An 18150-nucleotide genomic window follows, 5' to 3' on the forward strand; every position below is an offset into this window, starting at 1 on the left:
TATGTCGCTTTGCCTAGAAGTATGGTGTTGGAATATGGAGGACAGCCTGATGGGGCCCATCTAACTTGCAATGAGGCCCACTACATTTTTCAAGAAGGATAATAGATCCTGACAAGCAGCATGCTGGTAAATACTTAACAACAAGCTCTTAGCAGAGTTGGGGGACCTCTGATTTGTAGCAGTAGAAATTTCTGTAGTATCAACATTCCCACCACGCCTATTTCAAGCCTCCAGCATGACATTAGCCAGCCCACAGAATTCCTGCAAATTTCACAATTGGATCTCACAAGCCAGGATGAGCCAGCTCAAGCACACTGATCACAGATGAGGAGTGAGATAATCCCAGGTTTTGTTTGTTCGCTCTCTCGCTTACTACCTGTGTAACTTTGGCCAAGTTACTCAGCGTCTTTGGGCCTGGCTCATAGATGGCATTGGCGAGGCTTGTTTCCCTCCCCCTGTTGTCTGAATAGGAAGGTAACCTTGTATCAGTGCTCCCTTGCTGTGTCTCCTGGATGGAGGTGAGGACAGGAGGCAGACAGGAATGTTTTGAGAACCATACACACAGCTGCTTTATCTTTATTTTGGCAGCATTTCCAAGAAGAGACTGGACTTTTTAAAAATGTAGGAAGATATGGGGAAGTTGAATGGGTGTAGTGAAGAATCACTCACCTAAAAGGAGCTAGGTATGGGGAAAATACACGTGGGGGATTTGAAGAGCAAATGGTTGAGTTCCCCTTACATTAGCTTCAGGGAAGAGGTAAAGGTCCAAAGATATAGATGTTGACCTTGGTAGACAAATAGCCAGTTGAGCATGTTTCTTGATTTGGAGAACCTCTAGGGGTACGATACGATACAAATTGAGTATGAATGTAATGTCAGAATATGGCTGCAGCCATATTGAAGACTCTTACTTCAGGGTCCATTTCCTAACCTATAAAATGGAGATAACAGCCCAGCAAAGAAAGGATGGCATAACTAGGGCAATAGCTAACAGTCAAGTGTGAGGAAGGACAGAATGAATCCAAATGCCAAATGTCACACAGCATCAGGAGAGACAAGTCATCTGCATGGTGCTCTGAGGAATTGGTTGATGACTTATGCTGGGGCTGAGGGTCAGGAGTAAAGAGGGGGGCAGGGGAGTTAAGGAGCAAGATTACCCTCAAGAAGTTTGGAAGAGAAGAGACACAGGGAGGTGGCTTCTCACTGGCAGAAGGTATAGGGTTCAGGGAGGATCTAGTCTTTGTAAGATGGGACGAACTTGACCTTGGTTATATGCTGATGGGAGGGAGCCAGGAGAGAGGGAGCTGGGAATCTGCGTGGTTGACTCTTCTTATCCCTGCTCTACCCTGTGCTTAGTGCCCCCACCAAACCCCTCTTCTAAATGTTTTTCCAACATGTGATTTAGTGGTGGAACTAAGCACTTGTGGCAGAAAGGTGGGGGACAGCAGCTGATAACAGAACTGGGTGTGCACATGTCACCCTGCAAAACAAGGTCCTGCCTTTGACTTCATCTACTCGCACTCAGAAAGTCTTGTGGCCATCTCTCAATACCCCCTGGGTGTTCTCAGAGTATTCCTTGAACCCCCATGCTGGGTTCTCCCCATGAGATACTATAGTGTCTGGTTTCTCCTTCAAGCTCTCTTTCTGTTGATGTGTTGGGACTCCCACCTGATGGCCCCTTGGTGCAGCCCTGCTCTGGTTATGGCCCTGCTTTGGACTTGTCATGTATCAACTTCCCTACCTCACCCTGGTGGCTGTACCCTGATCCCTTCCACTATGTCATAGCTTTCCTTCTGATTCTTCCACTTCATCAGCCCCTTGCTCTCTGATTTTTAGAGGCTGTCCTCCCCCAGACACCATGTCCCTATGCTTCTCATGCAATGGAACATCCACACTCACATTTTTTATTTTATTCCCCAACTGGCATAAGTTTGAGTGAGAGTGATGCTTGGATATCACACTGATGCCACCAAATTGGACCCTCCCTAATGACTACCCCTCTTTGGTAAGGAGTGTCCAACTGCAAATTGCATCCCCTCCCTTTCTGTTCCATTGGCTAGCCATAAGGTATGGCCATTCCATTTCTGGAAATCTTAAACCCTGGGTCTAGTGATCAGAACGTGAAGGCCCCTCTCGTGAGCTTTTCTCAGGAGGACTGACCCGCTAGGAGGCTCCAGGTTAGTGTCTTCCCAGCTGGTGGGGCTGGGCTCCAGTTGGCTCATTGGGCCAGCTACAAGCCCCACCTCCTGATCTGCACCAGGAAAAGTGAGCAAGCCATGAAGGTCACTGCCCAGAACTTGTCACAGCTGAACGTGAAGTGTTTAACAATTTCCAGTCTGATCTTTGGAAGACAGAAAGTCATGGAGCCATAGTGGGAGCAAATCATAAATGTTCCCAGGCCTGTCTGAGAATCTCATTGGGGGCCACAAGGTCCCTTTCAAGGCTGGTTCCTCTGGGCTTGGGTCTTGGCCAGGATAATGCATTGGCTTTTGGGTTGACCTCAGGTGAGACAGAAATCTTCCAAGTGAGCCACAGCAGTGAAGGAAAACCTTGTACGTCTTCCCTCTGCAATGGAATACACTGCAGGCCTTGGAAGATTAATCACTTGACAGAGGGAAAGTGATCTCAGTTAATTCTATTGGAGTCACCTCTTTCTTTGTGGCTTGAATGTTATTCTGCTGAGGAAGGTGGACTAGAATGCAAATTTGGTTTGTAGCTCCAAAACCAAGTGCCTCTCTCAGATACCCATGGCTACTATACTTCTTGTCAACTCAGCAAAAGATTCAAATCCTTTGTACCCAGGTGCCTAGACTTTCTTTCCACTCCCCTCACGCAGTCTCTTCTAAGATCATGTCTGGAAGGCCCATTAGTACAGTGGTTACTTTCAAGCACAGGTGTCAGAGGCCGAGTTTGAATCCTGACTCTACTTCTTGACAGATATATGGTTTTTGAAAAATATCTTAAGTTTCTTCTAAAAAATGGAATTAGGGACCCCTAGGTGGCTCAGTGATTGAGCATCTGCCTTCAACTCAGGGCATGATCCCAGGTCTGGGGACCAAGTCCTGCATTGCGCTCCCTGTGGGGAGCCTGCTTCTCCCTCTGCCTGTGTCTCTGCCTCTCTCTGTGTGTCTCTCATGAATAAATAAATAAAATCTTTTAAAAAATGGAATTAGAAAACTGTGCTAGTTTGCTGGGGCTACTCTGATAAAATGCCACAGACTGGGTGGCTAAAACAGCATATCTTTATTTCTTTACCATTCTAGAGGCTGGAGGTCTAAGATCAAGGTGGAGTCAGGGTTGGTTTCTCTGGAGGCCTCTTCCCCTGGCTTGCAGATGGCCTCCTTCTCCCCATGTCCTCATATGGCCTTTCTTCTGTGTGAGCACATTCTTGGTGTTTCTGTGTGACCAAATCCCACTTTCTCATAAGAGCACAAATCAAATTGGATTAGGGCTGCCTCTAATGATGTTATTTAACTTAATCACCTCTTTAAAGGCCCTGTCACCAAATGCAGTCACATTCTGAGGTCCTAGGGATTAGGGCTTCAACATATGATTTTTTTTTTTTTTTTTTTGCAGGAAGGATGACACAGGTCAGCCCACAATAAGTACCTACATCACCAAGTTCTTCTAAATAAGATAATGGATATACATGCTCAGTGAATCATGCTATGTTCTCTGGGACAGTCAGGTACACAGAGAACACATCTGTCTCCCTCCCTCCCTTGCCCCAGTGGAGCCTCCAGAATTAGCTGGTTGCCCTGAAGCACCTTCTGCTGACAGTTCTTCAAGGTGCACTTATGGTCCTGTGGGTTTGTGAGGCCACAAGCATTGTCCAGAGAAACGATGCAAAGTGGCAAATCATGGGACATTTGATTCATTGACCAAGTATAACAAATGTACCAATGTCATAGATAGGATTCAGAAAAGTTTCCCGGAGATGAGTTGATAACAAGTGTATCTAATATCCTGTACTATTGGTTTCTGAGTCCCTGGAGACTAAGTATTACTCTCTGTTGAGCATCCAGTAAGAAACACACCTCCCAAATGGGGTCCTTATTTATTTATTTATTTATTTATTTATTTATTTATTTATTTATTTTCCAAATGGGGTCATGATCTCTGGTGTTTCTGGTTTCCCTCTAGGATGTACTCAGCCCTTTAGCAGCACTAACTCTGGACCCCCCAAAAAATATGTCTAGAGCTTTGCATAGAACAGGGAGTTCTTTGGTGAATGTGGTGAATTAGAAAGTAGCCACCTTCAGGCGTACCACGCCCCCCCAGGATCATTTCTGCCAATGCTGCTGGCAGAAAGAGTAGGACAGGCTTACCATGGCATGAGGCCCCCACTCATGTTCCTTTTTGTCCCTGCTCACCATGCTCTGAAGAAAAGAGACTCCAGACAAACATACTCTGAAGAAAAGAGTCTCCAGACAAACATACTCTCCAGGGCAGCCCTGGTGGCACAGCGGTTTAGCACCACCTGCAGTCCAGTGCGTGATCCTGGAGACCCTGGATTGAGTCCCACGTTGGGCTCTCTGCATGGAGCCTGCTTCTCCCTCTGCCTGTGTCTCTGCCTCTCTCTCTCTGTCTCTATGAATAAATAAATAAAATTAAAAAAATAAAAAACATGCTCTCCAGTCTTGGGCAAGGCCTCTGCCCTGGGCATCCTGCACCCACGCCACATATCAGAAGTTTCACCTTTCCCTTTTCCCTTTAACTTGGAGCATTTGCACAATGCCAAGGATGTGGTGTGGCATTCAGGACCCTGAGGGGCCAACAGCTTGGTGTTAGAATAGACATCTGCCATTAGAGAAGGCTGATGACCTTTATTACATATGACCTCAAGAAAGGTGCTCCCTGATGGGCCTCTCGAGAGCTAAACTGACAAAGGGACAGGAAGCATTAAGAATGAAGAGCCAGGACAAACGTGATCAGGCCAGCAGAGAGCTGTACTGTGGGCCTAGCTGTACTGTCAGTGGTTCTCAGGGTAATCCTGGTAAGGAACCCAAATCCCTGCACTTCTGCATCCTGTTGAATGAGTGGATTGAAGTGATTGGTCTATGAAGCTTCCTGTGGATATACTGTTTGGTGACCTACAACCTACCAAGTTGGGAACAGATAAGGCAGAGAGGCAAGCCTGGGGCTGGGCATCCACTGGCCAACTGCCCCACAGAAGTGATCTGTCATCCATGTAACTATGTCCCAAGCCCTCCTTGTAATTCACATTAATGTCTTATGATGTTTGGGGAACATTCCTGCCATATTCCAGAGAGCAGTTCCAGAAACATTAACCAAGAACCAAGGCCATGTGCAGGTTAGCTCTGAGGGAAGCAGTTTCTGTAACACTTCATGAAAGGTGAGGCAGGTGTTAACAGAACACTAGCCCTCAGAACCACAGTATTAGATCTGGAGATGTCATAGGTAACCCAGAAGATAGAATAATGAGGAAGAATTAATTTGGCTTTGCTATGTGCGATTGATGGACATTTGAATTTCTGTTTATTCATATTTGGTGTGGACGGGGTAAGTGTAACAACACAGAGAGCACAGAGATCAGTACCGTGAATGAAGGCTGAGGGGCTGTCCTGCTTCCATCCGCCTAGTCTGTTCAAAAACACACTCAGAATAAGACTGAGTTAGACTGTGCTCTGGCAAAAGCTAAGCTGCTTTTTCTTATTTCATGAGCTTGGCACTCATGTTTTTCTTAGAACTGGAGAAGTAATACATTTTGATTTATTAGAAGGAACAAAAAAAATCAAGTCTTCTTCCCATTCAACTTCTATAGAATTCCCATCTGATTATTAAGGGTCAGCTGTACCACCAACATTATTAACATCAAGAAACGAGTTCACCAGGAGAGGGCTGATGTCACAAAGAAGTTTAAAAGGAACTTTCTGATGATGCTCCAGGATTGGTAATAAGCCTGGCACCGACTACCAAGATGATCACACTTCCCTACCCTCTGGAAACTGATAGCCTAAATCATGTGACTCCCAAGAGGTCCCATTCCCCTCCCTGCTCTACCCCACTAGACATCAAGAACACAGGAGGCTCTGAAAGGTTAGCACTATCACTGTGTCATGGTTGTGGAGCACGTGTGACCTCAGCAGGTGCCAGTGGAAATGTCCTGTGTGTACAAAGAGCAGAGAAGGACACACAAAATATTGTGTCCAGAACTTTCCAAAATGGTGAGAGGAAACTTGTTAGGTGTTTTCAAGATTGGCTTCTATGGCGAAATTGGGATGGTTTCTTCTGTTTGTTTTCAGTGGCGGTTGCTGATATTACAAAAGCATATAAAAGAATATTACAACTCATTGTAACAGTTAACAATCTGGGGTTTTTCTACGCTCATGCCACATAATGGTTTTTATTATTGTGCTATATTGTTCTGCAAGCTGTAAACCTGAGTGTCTCTGAGATGTTGGAAGGGAGCTATGTGAGTGAGGTGGGTGAGGAAGGTGAATACAGGGAGAGTGTAAAATGCCAGGGGACTTTGACTCCCCTTGATGTTTGGAGGGGAGTGGGACTGTGAGCAGGGCCCCAGGGAAAGACAAATCAAAGTCTTCAGAGCTGGGGCAGTTTCATGAATCTCTTGATGAGCCAGTTTCTGGATCTCTGAACTGACAGAGGTTAATGTGGTGACTTTGACTTCAGTCTGGAAGAATGTTGTAGGGGAATTGTGTCTGGTGTGAGAGTGAGGAACTTGGTAGGAAGAGGGGTGCCAAAAGGACCATATTCAGGATTCTAATTGAATTTGGTTGCATTTAGTTCTGAAATCTGGGGAGAAAGGAAGAACAAAAGAGCCTTCAGGTAGACAGAGTGGAGAAGATGCGTGAGGGTGTTGAGGAGTGATGGGGAGTCTCTCTTGAGAGGGAGTTGTGTGGTAATACCTGCCTAATTCGTTTCTTGTGGGTGGAGCTGGAGAGACTCCAGTAACTATTTGTTGTGTTTAGTTTGATTTAGTTACACATAACCGATAAGCAGCCTTACAAATAAAATTGCTCTACGAAATTGAAGTATCCCTTGGGATCAGACACGTTCACTTGCCCGCCGAGGAGAAATGCAGAAGATAAGGGAGTGGAAAAGGCTTTCCCAAAGCATGAGCAACAGGACTGTTGAGTCAGGGCTGAGATCAGGCAAGGAAGGGCCTCCCAAGTCAAGGCCTCAGAGAACTTTGAGCAGAGTGGTAGGTTGGAGAAGGCAACAAGGATGGGACGAGAATGAGAGAGGCGAGAATGAATAAGAAAGGCAGCCACTACAACAGACAGGATATCCCAAGGCCCTTGGTCAGGATGGCCTTAGGCAGGGGATGGAGAAACTGAAGGCAAAAGCCTCAGTTAAGAAGTTTGAGTGAACTGATGACCAAAGAGCAAGAGAGACTCCAGTCCCTTCTCAGAGGAGAATCCCAAGCTGTAGTAACTTGGGATAGTGAGCAAGCTGTGGGGCTTCACTATCAGTGATCCATTCTGTGGGCTCCTCTGAGAGCACAGGCTGCTGGTGACGGGGCCACTGACTCCGGCCACCATCGGTGTGCAACAAGGATCCCCGCAAGCTCATGATTCCTTAAAATGGAACACATGCCTCCTGGCCCACAGTACATGCAGTGAATCCCCATGGCAGGCCCAGGTCGCGGCTCCTTGGCCAGGCACAGCAGCCTCTGCTTAACTCTTGAGTCGTGGGTCCCCAGGATCTCCGGACTGGGGGGGGGGGGAGGTAAAAAGTAAACCTAGACCCCAGAAGTTGCCAGCTTAGGGAACAGCTGTGACCTCAAAATCCAGTACCTGATTATGTGTTTCTTTCTCCCTCCTCCTTTAGACCGTGGTGTGTGTGGGCGTCTCCTCGGCTGGCAGCCCCCGCTGTGCCCGGCGCCTGATGTCCAAGGTTTTGACTGTGTGGGTTTGTGTCTTTTCCGGCAGGTGTCTCCTCTGTGACTTCCCTGATGTCCCTGGCTTGGGTGCTAGCCTCCTATCACAAGCTGCTGCGGGACTCCAGGGACGACAAGAAGAGTATGAGCTACAGAGGGGCCCTCATCCACCTCTTCTGGCGCCTCTTCACCATCTCATCCAGAGTTATCTCTTTTGCCCTCTTTGCTTCCATATTCCAGCTCTACTTCGGAATCTTCGTGGTGGTTCACTGGTGCGCCATGGCCTTCTGGATCATCCATGGCGGAACAGACTTCTGCATGTCCAAGTGGGAGGAGATCCTCTTCAACATGGTGGTAGGGATTGTGTACATTTTCTGCTGGTTTAACGTCAAGGAAGGGCGGACTCGATATCGAATGTTTGCATATTATACGATAGTCTTGACCGAGAATGCTGCCTTGACGTTCCTTTGGTATTTTTACAGAAACCCGGAGACCACTGACTCCTATGCGGTGCCAGCACTGTGTTGTGTCTTTATTAGCTTTGTGGCTGGGATCGCATTGATGCTCTTATATTATGGTGTGCTGCATCCCATGGGGCCGCGAGCTAAGATTTTTGCCAGCTCCTGTTGTGCCGAGCTGCTCTGGGGCATCCCTTTGCCCCCCGATGTTGAGCCCATGGCGCCTCAGACCCCTGGGTACCGGGGGACCCAGGTCACGCCTACCAGAGCCGTAACGGAACAACAGGAGGATCTCACGGCTGACACTTGCTTGCCCGTTTTCCAAGTGAGACCCATGGTGCCCTCTACCCCGTCGGGGCGTCCTTATCCCCCAGAAGGGCCCCTCATTAAGATTGACATGCCAAGAAAGAGATACCCAGCTTGGGATGCTCATTTTGTAGACAGGAGGTTGAGAAGGACTATTAACATTCTGCAGTATGTCACCCCGACGGCAGTAGGCATTCGGTATCGAGACGGACCGCTCCTTTATGAGTTGTTACAGTATGAGTCTTCACTCTAAGAGCATCTTGACCCAAGTTGAGAAGGGAACCTTAAGTTTGGTTTGCGGTAAACACCGCTCACAAGAAATATAACCCTCCCTTCCCCTGATACACAAAACCACCACCACCACCACCACCACCACCAACACCACCACCAACACCACCACCAATGCTACAAAAAAAAAAAAAAAAGAAAAGAATAAGTCACAACCCCTTCAGATAAGCTTTCTTTCCAGTCGCTGTATGTATACAAAGATATTCTCTATGTTTTGTAAGTAAAAACAAAAAGAAAACTTTTCTTTTGTTTTTTACACATAAGAAACAGTATTGAAAAAAATCCCACACTATGGTTCATAGGGTGGAGAAGGAGGAGTTGTCTCCACTCCAAAAGAAAAAAAAAGTTTTATACCTTACACCAAGTGTAGATCATTTACGGGATTGGTGCTGATTGAAAGAACAAAACAAAACAAAACAAAACAAACACAAACAAACAAAACCTTCAACTGCCTTATGCCCTTATAGGTGCTGAGTTTCATTAAGTACTGTCATGTTTCCTCATGCAAAACTCTCTGGTGACTTTTGCACCAAGAGAGGGAAAATTAAACAATCAAATGAAACAAATCTAGAAACAAAACAAAAACTAACCAACAAAAAACCGCAAAGCAATCATTCTTCCTATCCAATTATTTGTATCGAACAAAACAAATTTACCAAAAGCAAAGGCATAGGAGCCCCTCCTCCTTTTTGATTCCTCTCCCTGTCACCTGTCCTTGCCCGCAACTTATCAGCGCCTTCTAGGAGCCAAAAGGCTAGCTGTTTGAAACTCAGATGGCTGGAAAAGGTACTTGAAGGCTGACTATGTGCCATTTTAGCATTCACCTGCTAAGAATCACATTTGCATCCTGGGGTAAAGCAAACAGGACAAAACAAAAAGCCACCCCAATAATTCTATAAGAACAGGCAATTCTAAAGCAAATTAAAGGAAATTTCCATTTATGTAATCAAAGAACATCAGTAATAATAAAACTCAGCATAGTAGCAAAAAGAATGACATCAATTTAAAGGCACAATACTTAAATCAGTGACCGGCAAAAATGATTTGTTCTGTCATTTTAAGGCCGTGAAAGGTATACATTTATCACATGTGATATTGTGTAAGGCCTCTTCTGTTTCCATTTGGTGGGAAGCCTTAAATTGATCTGGAAAGAATTCTTCATTTTTCATTTGTGCTTTTTAAAAATATTAACAAAAGTTAAGGAAAATTAGAATATAAAAAAAAAAGTCAAATTGTAATAACTGACCCATTTCAAAGATTGTTTGGTGCTTCTGTCTTTCACCATTGTGGTTGGCTGAAAGTCATTCAGCTCACTTGGTGCATCTGGGTTGAGTGGGAAATTTTGTGTGTGCAGTGAGTGTGTGTGTGTGTGTGTGTGTGCGTGTGTGTATGTGTGTGCCCATAGCACACGTATATATGTGTGTATGTGTCTGCTGCAAGGTCTTGCCAGAAATGTAGAAAATGGATACAAGACAGACTCTGGGTATGGCTGAGGTGGAGTATAAGGGTGCTGGGGAGTGGGTTGCAGGGAGGAGGGGATGGTGCTTGAATATCAGCCCCTGTCTGATTGGCAAGACTCATACCAGCAGCGTACTCTGGGTCTGAGGCCACGTCATTTGGGTGAAGATTTGATTCAATTATTTATTTTCACATTGTACCAAGTTGAATTTCTGGAGGTGTTGCAAGTATGCTCAACCATTTTTAAATGTTACTTTTCAAAGTATTGCTCCTGTAAGGAATATTCTGTTCTAGGGCATCTTTTCAATCCCATTGTATCTCTACTTGGGCACAAAAAAAAAAAAAAAAAAAAAAAAAAAAGGAAAAGAAAAAAAAATCACACACACAAAAAAATCTCCACAAAAAGATATATATATATATATATATAAAGTGTGTGTGTGCGCGTATATGTATATGTATATGTGTATATATATACGTGCACACGCACAATATTTTTCAGTAAATACTGTTTGTCTTTGTTGTGTGGAGCTGCAATTTTTTTTTTTAAATTCCAGATATAACTGTTTAGGGTGCAAGACCTCACATTGAACTATTCTTAAGATAAGTTCAAAAACTGAGGATTTTTTTTTTATGTTTGTGGTTTTTTTAAAAAAATTATTATTCAAAGAAGCTTTTCTTTCCCATCCCCTTTATTGTTTATCTAAATCTGTTAAAAAAAAAAAAAAGAAAAAAGAAAAAAAAGAACAAGTTTTCAATTTCATTTCAGTTATAAACTGGATGCTCCTTTTTTTGTTCAGACCCCTATGATTTTCTCTGCTATTATGAAACTTTGCAGTGTGGTCCTGTCCCCCTGACTCAGTTGTCCCCTCAGGTCCTCCCTGGCAGAAAGGAGGAAAGGAGGGGAGGTGCAGAGAGCCCATGGTCCTCGTGCCCAGCCATCTAGGAAGCATGATGAACAGAGCACACCTAGGTCTTGGCAAAGACCGGCCATGTGGGACTGTCTCTCTGTCCAGCTAAGGGACAGGCCCATGGGCCACTCAACACTTAATTGGGAATTCCAATCTGGTCAGAGGTGCTTTTCCTTTATATTCTGCTTTCCTACCGAGGGCTTAGCTTGCTGCTTACTCTGCTGAGGCTGAAGGAGGTGAGGCCATTTGCGAGGGGCCATCCCATCCTGGTTTGCTGGGGTCCCAACTCTTGTCTGCCTCAGCTCTGGGGCTCTGTGTGCCTAGAGCCCTCTAGACATCCATCACTAGAACAATCCTCAACACTGTCCCCCACGCATCCCTTTGGGACCTCTGCCACTTTGGCTTGTTTCCTCTCCTTGGATTTATTTCCTTTCTCTTTCTGTTTCATTTTGACACAGCCACGGGCTTTAATTTGACACTTGTATTCTACTATTCCACATTAAGCATGTGCGTGCACGTGTGTGTTTGTGTGTGTGTTTATGTTTACACGCAAATGAGAAAATCACCGAAGCTCACAGACCTAGAGCGCCAAAAGTTGGGGTAACAACTTCCAACTCAGGGAGGGCCCTCTGGGGCCTTAGCCCCTGGGAACAAATGAGAAGATCACAGGACATTTCAGAAATCGTTTCTTTCAACCTCTGCTGGACTGGGCTTAGCAAGACTTAGTCAGGAGGGCACACTCATCCCTTGAAATGTTACTCCCCACCCCTCCCTCACACTGGTTACTTCCTTAATGATGAAAATGAAAATATGCATTATGAGCAGCAGCAGGGAAATCTGGTTTTGCATAGGGACAGAAGGTGGAAAAAGTCTGGAAAGAAGTAGAAACGATGAGAGGGAGGCAGGGTCACACAAAGAGAATGACCAAAGGAGAGTTTCCATCTGCCTTCTTGGTACCATCAGCCTATAGCAGGTCCTTACATTTCTGATCACCTGGAGACCCTCTGTCCACTAGTCCCACCCAGCCACTCGCCTGTGGTCTTCTCTCCTCCTCTGGTGTGCTTCCCCCCTGCACAGGGCTGCTGGCAGCTGGCTTTTTCCACCTACTCCCCCGGGAGATCTATCTCCCTATCCAGAAGACTTTGGTTCTGAAAATTCAGACCTTTCAGACAGCTCTGTGGCAGGGTCACTCTTTGTTTTCAGGAGAAGTGGTGGTCTCATCCCACACTGAGAACCTGCTTTTAGTCTGCCATTTGCCTGAGCAGCTGACAAACCTCTTATGGATGATGAGGCAGTAGGTCAGGCTGCCCCAGCTGCCCCCTCACCCCCACCCGAGGAGGGAATGACTGATGAAAACTAATTAATTCCCAATATTTAGTTCTGGTAGGAGAGAAGTGCATTGTACCAGGAGCTGTAGAATAAAAGAAAACTAGTCCCCTTTCTTTACTTATTGCCACTCACCCCATCAAATATGCCCACAACCCTCCATAGAGACTTTGGCTCTTCTTTTCATTCTCAGAAATATGGCGCTATCTCTAAAATCAGGCTGATTTTGTTAGCATCATTTCTGCAGGCCCTGTTTCTCCCTTGCTCAGCGAGTGTGCCTCTTCTCTGGGCCTCTGAATGAAAGGAAACCTCACACTCCTCATAAAACATTGAGGTGACATCCCGTGAGCTGGTTGTCACCAGCCTGTGACATCCCAAATAAGAATGTTATGTCTCTCAAGGCCATGATGAAGGGAGCTAAGAAGGCTTAAGTTCACCAGATGAGCCCCCACTGGCCTCACTCACCCTCAAATTTCTCTTAACACACTTCTCCACTCTGTCTCTAGAAAGTTCACCTTGCTCTATAGGGTCAGACCTGTCCAAATAAGTTGGGAACCAGGTGTGCTATGGGGAACAGGCCCCATTGCTCTTGATAGCACATGCTGCCACATGTCCCATTCCAGTTGAGGAACACAATACTTCCTTATGGTCCCAGGGGCTCTCCCACTCCTGCCGGGTTCCCCTCACTCTACCTCCCCAAGCACAAATTCAGCCAATACTCTATGGCCCTGGTGGCCTAACTTGCCCTTCTGAGTCCCAGAGTGGTTTAAAAGAGTACAAATCCCTGTCTGGACCATGGTCATGAGGATGATTCTATTCGCCTTGTGACATCTCATGGCATAGGCAGCAGATCCTGGCCCAATAGGATTCTTATTCTTAGAAAAATTTACAGTTCTTTTTTTTAAAAAAAACATCAAATGACATCATCTTCTCAATTATCCCTCTACTTTTACTCGGTTCCACATAGACATAGTGTCAGAAACAGAGGTTTCTGATGCTGAGATTGTTTAGAGAACTTCTTAAATGGATGGTGCCCCACTCCTTTGTATACACCGAAACTACCCTCTCTGTGTTGATGTGTGTGATCAAGAAAGCTTACTTCCCCTTTGCCTATTTATCCTGCTGCTTGCTCCTAGGGATAGAGGGCTTGGTAATAAGCCCTAAGTCCTGATGCCCCTGGACTCTGGCAAAATGTTCTCCTTTACCTAGGAACAGGTGTAAGGAGAAGACAGCAGTGTGCATGGTTAGAGCCTTTGGTCTGGAGAAAAGAATGTCAGATTCCAAAGGACATTGGGGCTGAGGCATATTCTACCTATAGGTCCCACACCCTCTGGGTCCCAGCTTCTCAAATGTGGTAGATTGGGTCACCTAAAATTATTTAGCACACTGGATGCCATTTTCTTTTCTAAGGAAAGTGGCTCCTTACTCAAAGTGAGCTTTGTCGGGCTGCTTCTGTGTGATGACAGCACTTTGGGTGGTGGCCTTTATGAGGAGGTGCTCCTTGTGTACACTGATTTGATCGTCTTATCAAAAAGCTAAAAATCTGTTAGGTCTTTGCCAAACTGAACAGTGTTAAAATAACACCACCAGATTTGCTTGGGGGGATTCAAATTTGGAAAGTTTGAAGAGAGCTCATTGCAATTAATCTCACCTAGATTCAAGTGATATTCCCAGTGTAGCCTCAGAAACAAGGAAAAGTCTCGAAGAGCTCAAAAAAGACCTGGAAAGACCTTGCACGGTCAAAGAGAAGGATACACCCCAGTGGCTGGATTAGCCTTATAGGTAGCAGTTCTGTTCATTTCATTCTCAAACATGTATTGACTACTAGATTCTCCATATGACGCATTCACAAGTATCCCGTGCGAAGTGAATTCAAATCCACATCAGCTCCCCTCTTATTAAAGTCCGGGTGTGAACGAGGTGAATAAAATGGGAAAATTCTTCAAGGTTAAAGTCTGTCTCATTATCTCCTCATCCAAAACCGGCCACAGTCATAGGCAACATTGCATTTCCATCCACAGATCAACCTCCTGGATGTGGGAATTGCAGTGGTTAGCCTATCACAGGCTTCAACATCATAAGTTTGTAAGAGGGCTGCCCTCAGAGCATCCTAAATTGACGTGTGCCTGTCCCAGTTGCAAAACTTGTAGAAAGGCAACTTTGCCATCTCAGAGATTTTTTTTTTTTTTTTTGAAACCTCTCACTGGGGAAAAAGATGCATCCCTGCAATGAATGACAACACAAGCCTCTTTCTCATCCATCCTTAGCTATTTTAAAGATTTCATTTCTTGCTTAAAACACTGCATTTTGTGCTATTGGCCAAATATCAAAAGACAAGGGCACTGCCTTGATCTGCCTGCAGCTTTATTTTTTTGCCTGCCTGGTTCTGTCTGCCTTACTTGACTCTCCTGGGCACCATCTGCTTCTTCTCTGCCTCCTGGAAAGGGGCTGTGCCTTCTTGCTCCCTGTACCTTTCCTTGCAGTGGCTGGCAGGACATGGCTGGTATATACTGGAGCCAAAGGTCGGGAGTGCTATTAATGGCAGCTCCTGAGGGCAGCAGACGGACAACCATAGGAGATCCCCCTGCACATGGTCAACACCTTGTGTCAAGGGCTAAAAATAGACCAAATTGGAAATGAGCAGGCAGGTCCTAAGGGGAGCCTGCCTCATCCCATGCCCTGGCCTGCTTCATCCCATGCAGAACAATATGCAAGCCTAGCTAGGAGATGCTTGCCCCTGCCAATCCCTAACATGAATCACAAGACCCCACAATGCAAACTGAACTCAGTCAGCTCACCCATGCTCATACAGGAAGGACTACTCCTAAAATCCATCCTTAAACCAAGGAGGACAAAAAATAATAATAATTTCCTTTGGGTATAGTGCCAATTGGCAACTCAGTGAACATCTTTCTAGAAGTAGCCTTTGGCCATATGTCATGGTGGATATAGACAACTGGCCACCTATTAAATGAACTCCCTTGGTCTGTTTCTCTATACCCAACATAGTTCTGGGGTCCTCAGGCTACAGTGGGGTTAGGAGATTTGTTTTAGCTGTAGACCTCCTAGAAGCTTTTCTTTAGACCCAGAAAGATCAGGAAATATCACAGGCTGATTCAGGGTCCCCACTGTGATCATGGATAACTCACTTCACCTCTCGGTGCCTTGGTTTCTCCATCTGTAAAGTGGAGGGAGAGAAGGCCTACTTCTTCTTTCTCTCCTGCTCAGGGATACTGTGAGGGTTCAGTCATTATTGCCTGTAGCGAAGGCATCATATAAAGAATAGTGGTGACCTCGTTACTTGGGAAGTAGAACCACCGAAGGATACTATGTTCTCCAGGTGTGGTGGCACCTGGAAGCCCACAGGATGAGCAGTACAGCTGGAAGGGAGAAGTCTCACACACCTATAGTTCTTAGATACTTCACAGCACTGTGAACCCAGCACAACGGTACTCTGGTCAGGAGACCAGGGGTCACTTAGCTCAAGCCAGCCACTTGTAATTCTAAACCAAATGTCCTGATATTAATTTTTCCTAAAGTATCAGAGAATATATGGAGGGATCAATTTGAAAACTGATATTCATTGAGCTTTGGGCAGACAAGAGAATGGGTGCATGGGGAGCATTTGGATGGTTTTTAACGTGGGTGAAAGCTCTTTAGGAACTATGCCTCACTTTTGTTCTTCCGCACAGTCTTTTTCAACTTTAAGGCTCACATCATCAAATGGACTCATTTCTTTGCCTCTTTGCAGAATAAAGAAACAAAACTTTGTTTTTTAAAAAAAAAAATCCATCAGCCAAAATGTGGGTCCCAATGGTGGGTTTTAATCATTCCCTGGTGTGCTTTGAGTGGAGCCTACAGGCAAAGATTCAGAGACAAACAGGGGCTGGGGAATATCACTATTGATTTTTATCCAAATCAGGGTATTTTTTTCCTAAACGTTTGAATTGGAAAATTTAGTTGAGTTTCTTTTTCTTTCCTTTTTTCTTTTTTTTTTTTCTTTTTACTATGGTTTGACTGTTATCAATTCAACTACCAAGATACCCTTTGAGCAAGAAAACAGACCCATGCTAAGAACCTTCATGTTCTTCTTAGGACTAAACTAGAGTGAGGGCAGGTGGGAGCAGTGGAGAATGACACTAGCACTCCAGGAGGACCAGCTACAACTTTGATTTTCTATTGGTCCTGAGAATCTTCTTGGAGAGGAAAATTCTAGAAGCTTTACATGTTCTGGATCAGTCAACCTGGCTCTGGCTCTGCCCTATTCCTTGGGGTTCAGGTGTATTTCAATGTAAAAATTCTATCAAAAAAAAAAAAAGGCACCTTCTGAGACTGTCCCAAAGGAACAGATAGTTCACCCAGGCAAGTTCTAGTTGTTGCTGCAAATCCTCCTGCTCTTTGGCTATGGATCCCTGACAAGAACTCCTTTCCCACCTGCTCTGACTCTGCTCTCCAAGACTAATATTATTGTTTTGACAGCACAAGGGACCAGACCATAGTTTGGAATTCAATAATGACTTCTGTTTGATTTTGTATCTGACCATTCTGTGGATAGGCCAAATCGTGCTGGAATTATTTGTTTCCACAAGGTATTTCTGATGGTTACCTGAAAGAAGGAATAAACGAGATCTCAGATTGACTCCCTGTTCTCATCGGCACTCCTCTTTTGACTGGGATGGATGGCAAATGAATTGTATGGCATTTATGAATGAGGACTTCGAAGATGGACACGTGGAAGCACAGAGAACAAAATGACTTGGTAGATGGGTAGGAAGAATGATAAAGAAGAGGAAGGCTTCCAGAAGTATGTGGAAAGAAATTATTTGCAACCATCTAATTGTTACTTCCTACACACTCTGGGGCGGAAATAGCAAAGCATATTCTTTTCAGAGGAAATCAATTTTACTGAGTGAACTATTTAAGCATTATTGTTTTACTAAACAGTCAGAGAAACCATCTCAAGAAAAGAAAGTCACGTTCTCATGAACAGATCATGTCACTAGAAGTAAAAAAAAAAAAAAAAAAAAAATCCAGGACTCTATCCTTCTGCGGACCTAGGTCAAGTCACTCTTGGGGCCAATTTCTCTTTCTATAAAATGGGAAGAGTACTGCTTACTTACCTCACAGGGGTGTTGTGAGGATAAGGTCATTAATGTCTCGGTAAAGCACTTTGAGGATAAAAGTATTATGCTTATCAAGTTTGCTTCCTACTTACAATCCTTTTAAACTTCAACTGAGCACCTACAGTGTGCAAGGCACCATGCTAGGTGTCATGGAGCAAGAGGAAGGTGATCCAGCTCCTCTCCTCTTTTATGATTAATGAATATTTTTAAATGATTACAAGAGGACAGAATAACAGCGTTATCTCTATGTGGGAAAGATGTTCTTTGTCTTTCCGCCCAGAAAGGCTAGTCTTCTTTCCTTCCCAAATATTTGGGCAAGGAGGAAGGGCTTTAAATCCTTTGGCTTCCATCAGAGAATGCTATTCTGAGAAGCAAACAAATATTGGTTGATCTTCTCCCATTGGGGGAAAATGAAGGCA

General features: G+C 44.9%; 1 protein-coding gene across 1 annotated transcript in view; it reads left to right on the forward strand.

Moving 5' to 3' along the window:
- The window catches only part of XKR6 (XK related 6), a 317023-nt gene extending 299776 nt beyond the window's left edge, over nt 1–17247 (forward strand). Inside the window, exon 3 of the mRNA XM_077868639.1 lies at nt 7917–17247. Within this exon, the coding sequence (XP_077724765.1) occupies nt 7917–8881 (965 nt within the window). The 3' untranslated portion in view covers nt 8882–17247. The remainder of the gene's footprint in view (nt 1–7916) is intronic.
- Nucleotides 17248–18150: the final 903 nt, after the last annotated feature.

Source organism: Canis aureus, chromosome 24 (genome assembly GCF_053574225.1).
Source record: "Canis aureus isolate CA01 chromosome 24, VMU_Caureus_v.1.0, whole genome shotgun sequence".
Classification (NCBI taxonomy): Eukaryota; Metazoa; Chordata; class Mammalia; order Carnivora; family Canidae; genus Canis; species Canis aureus.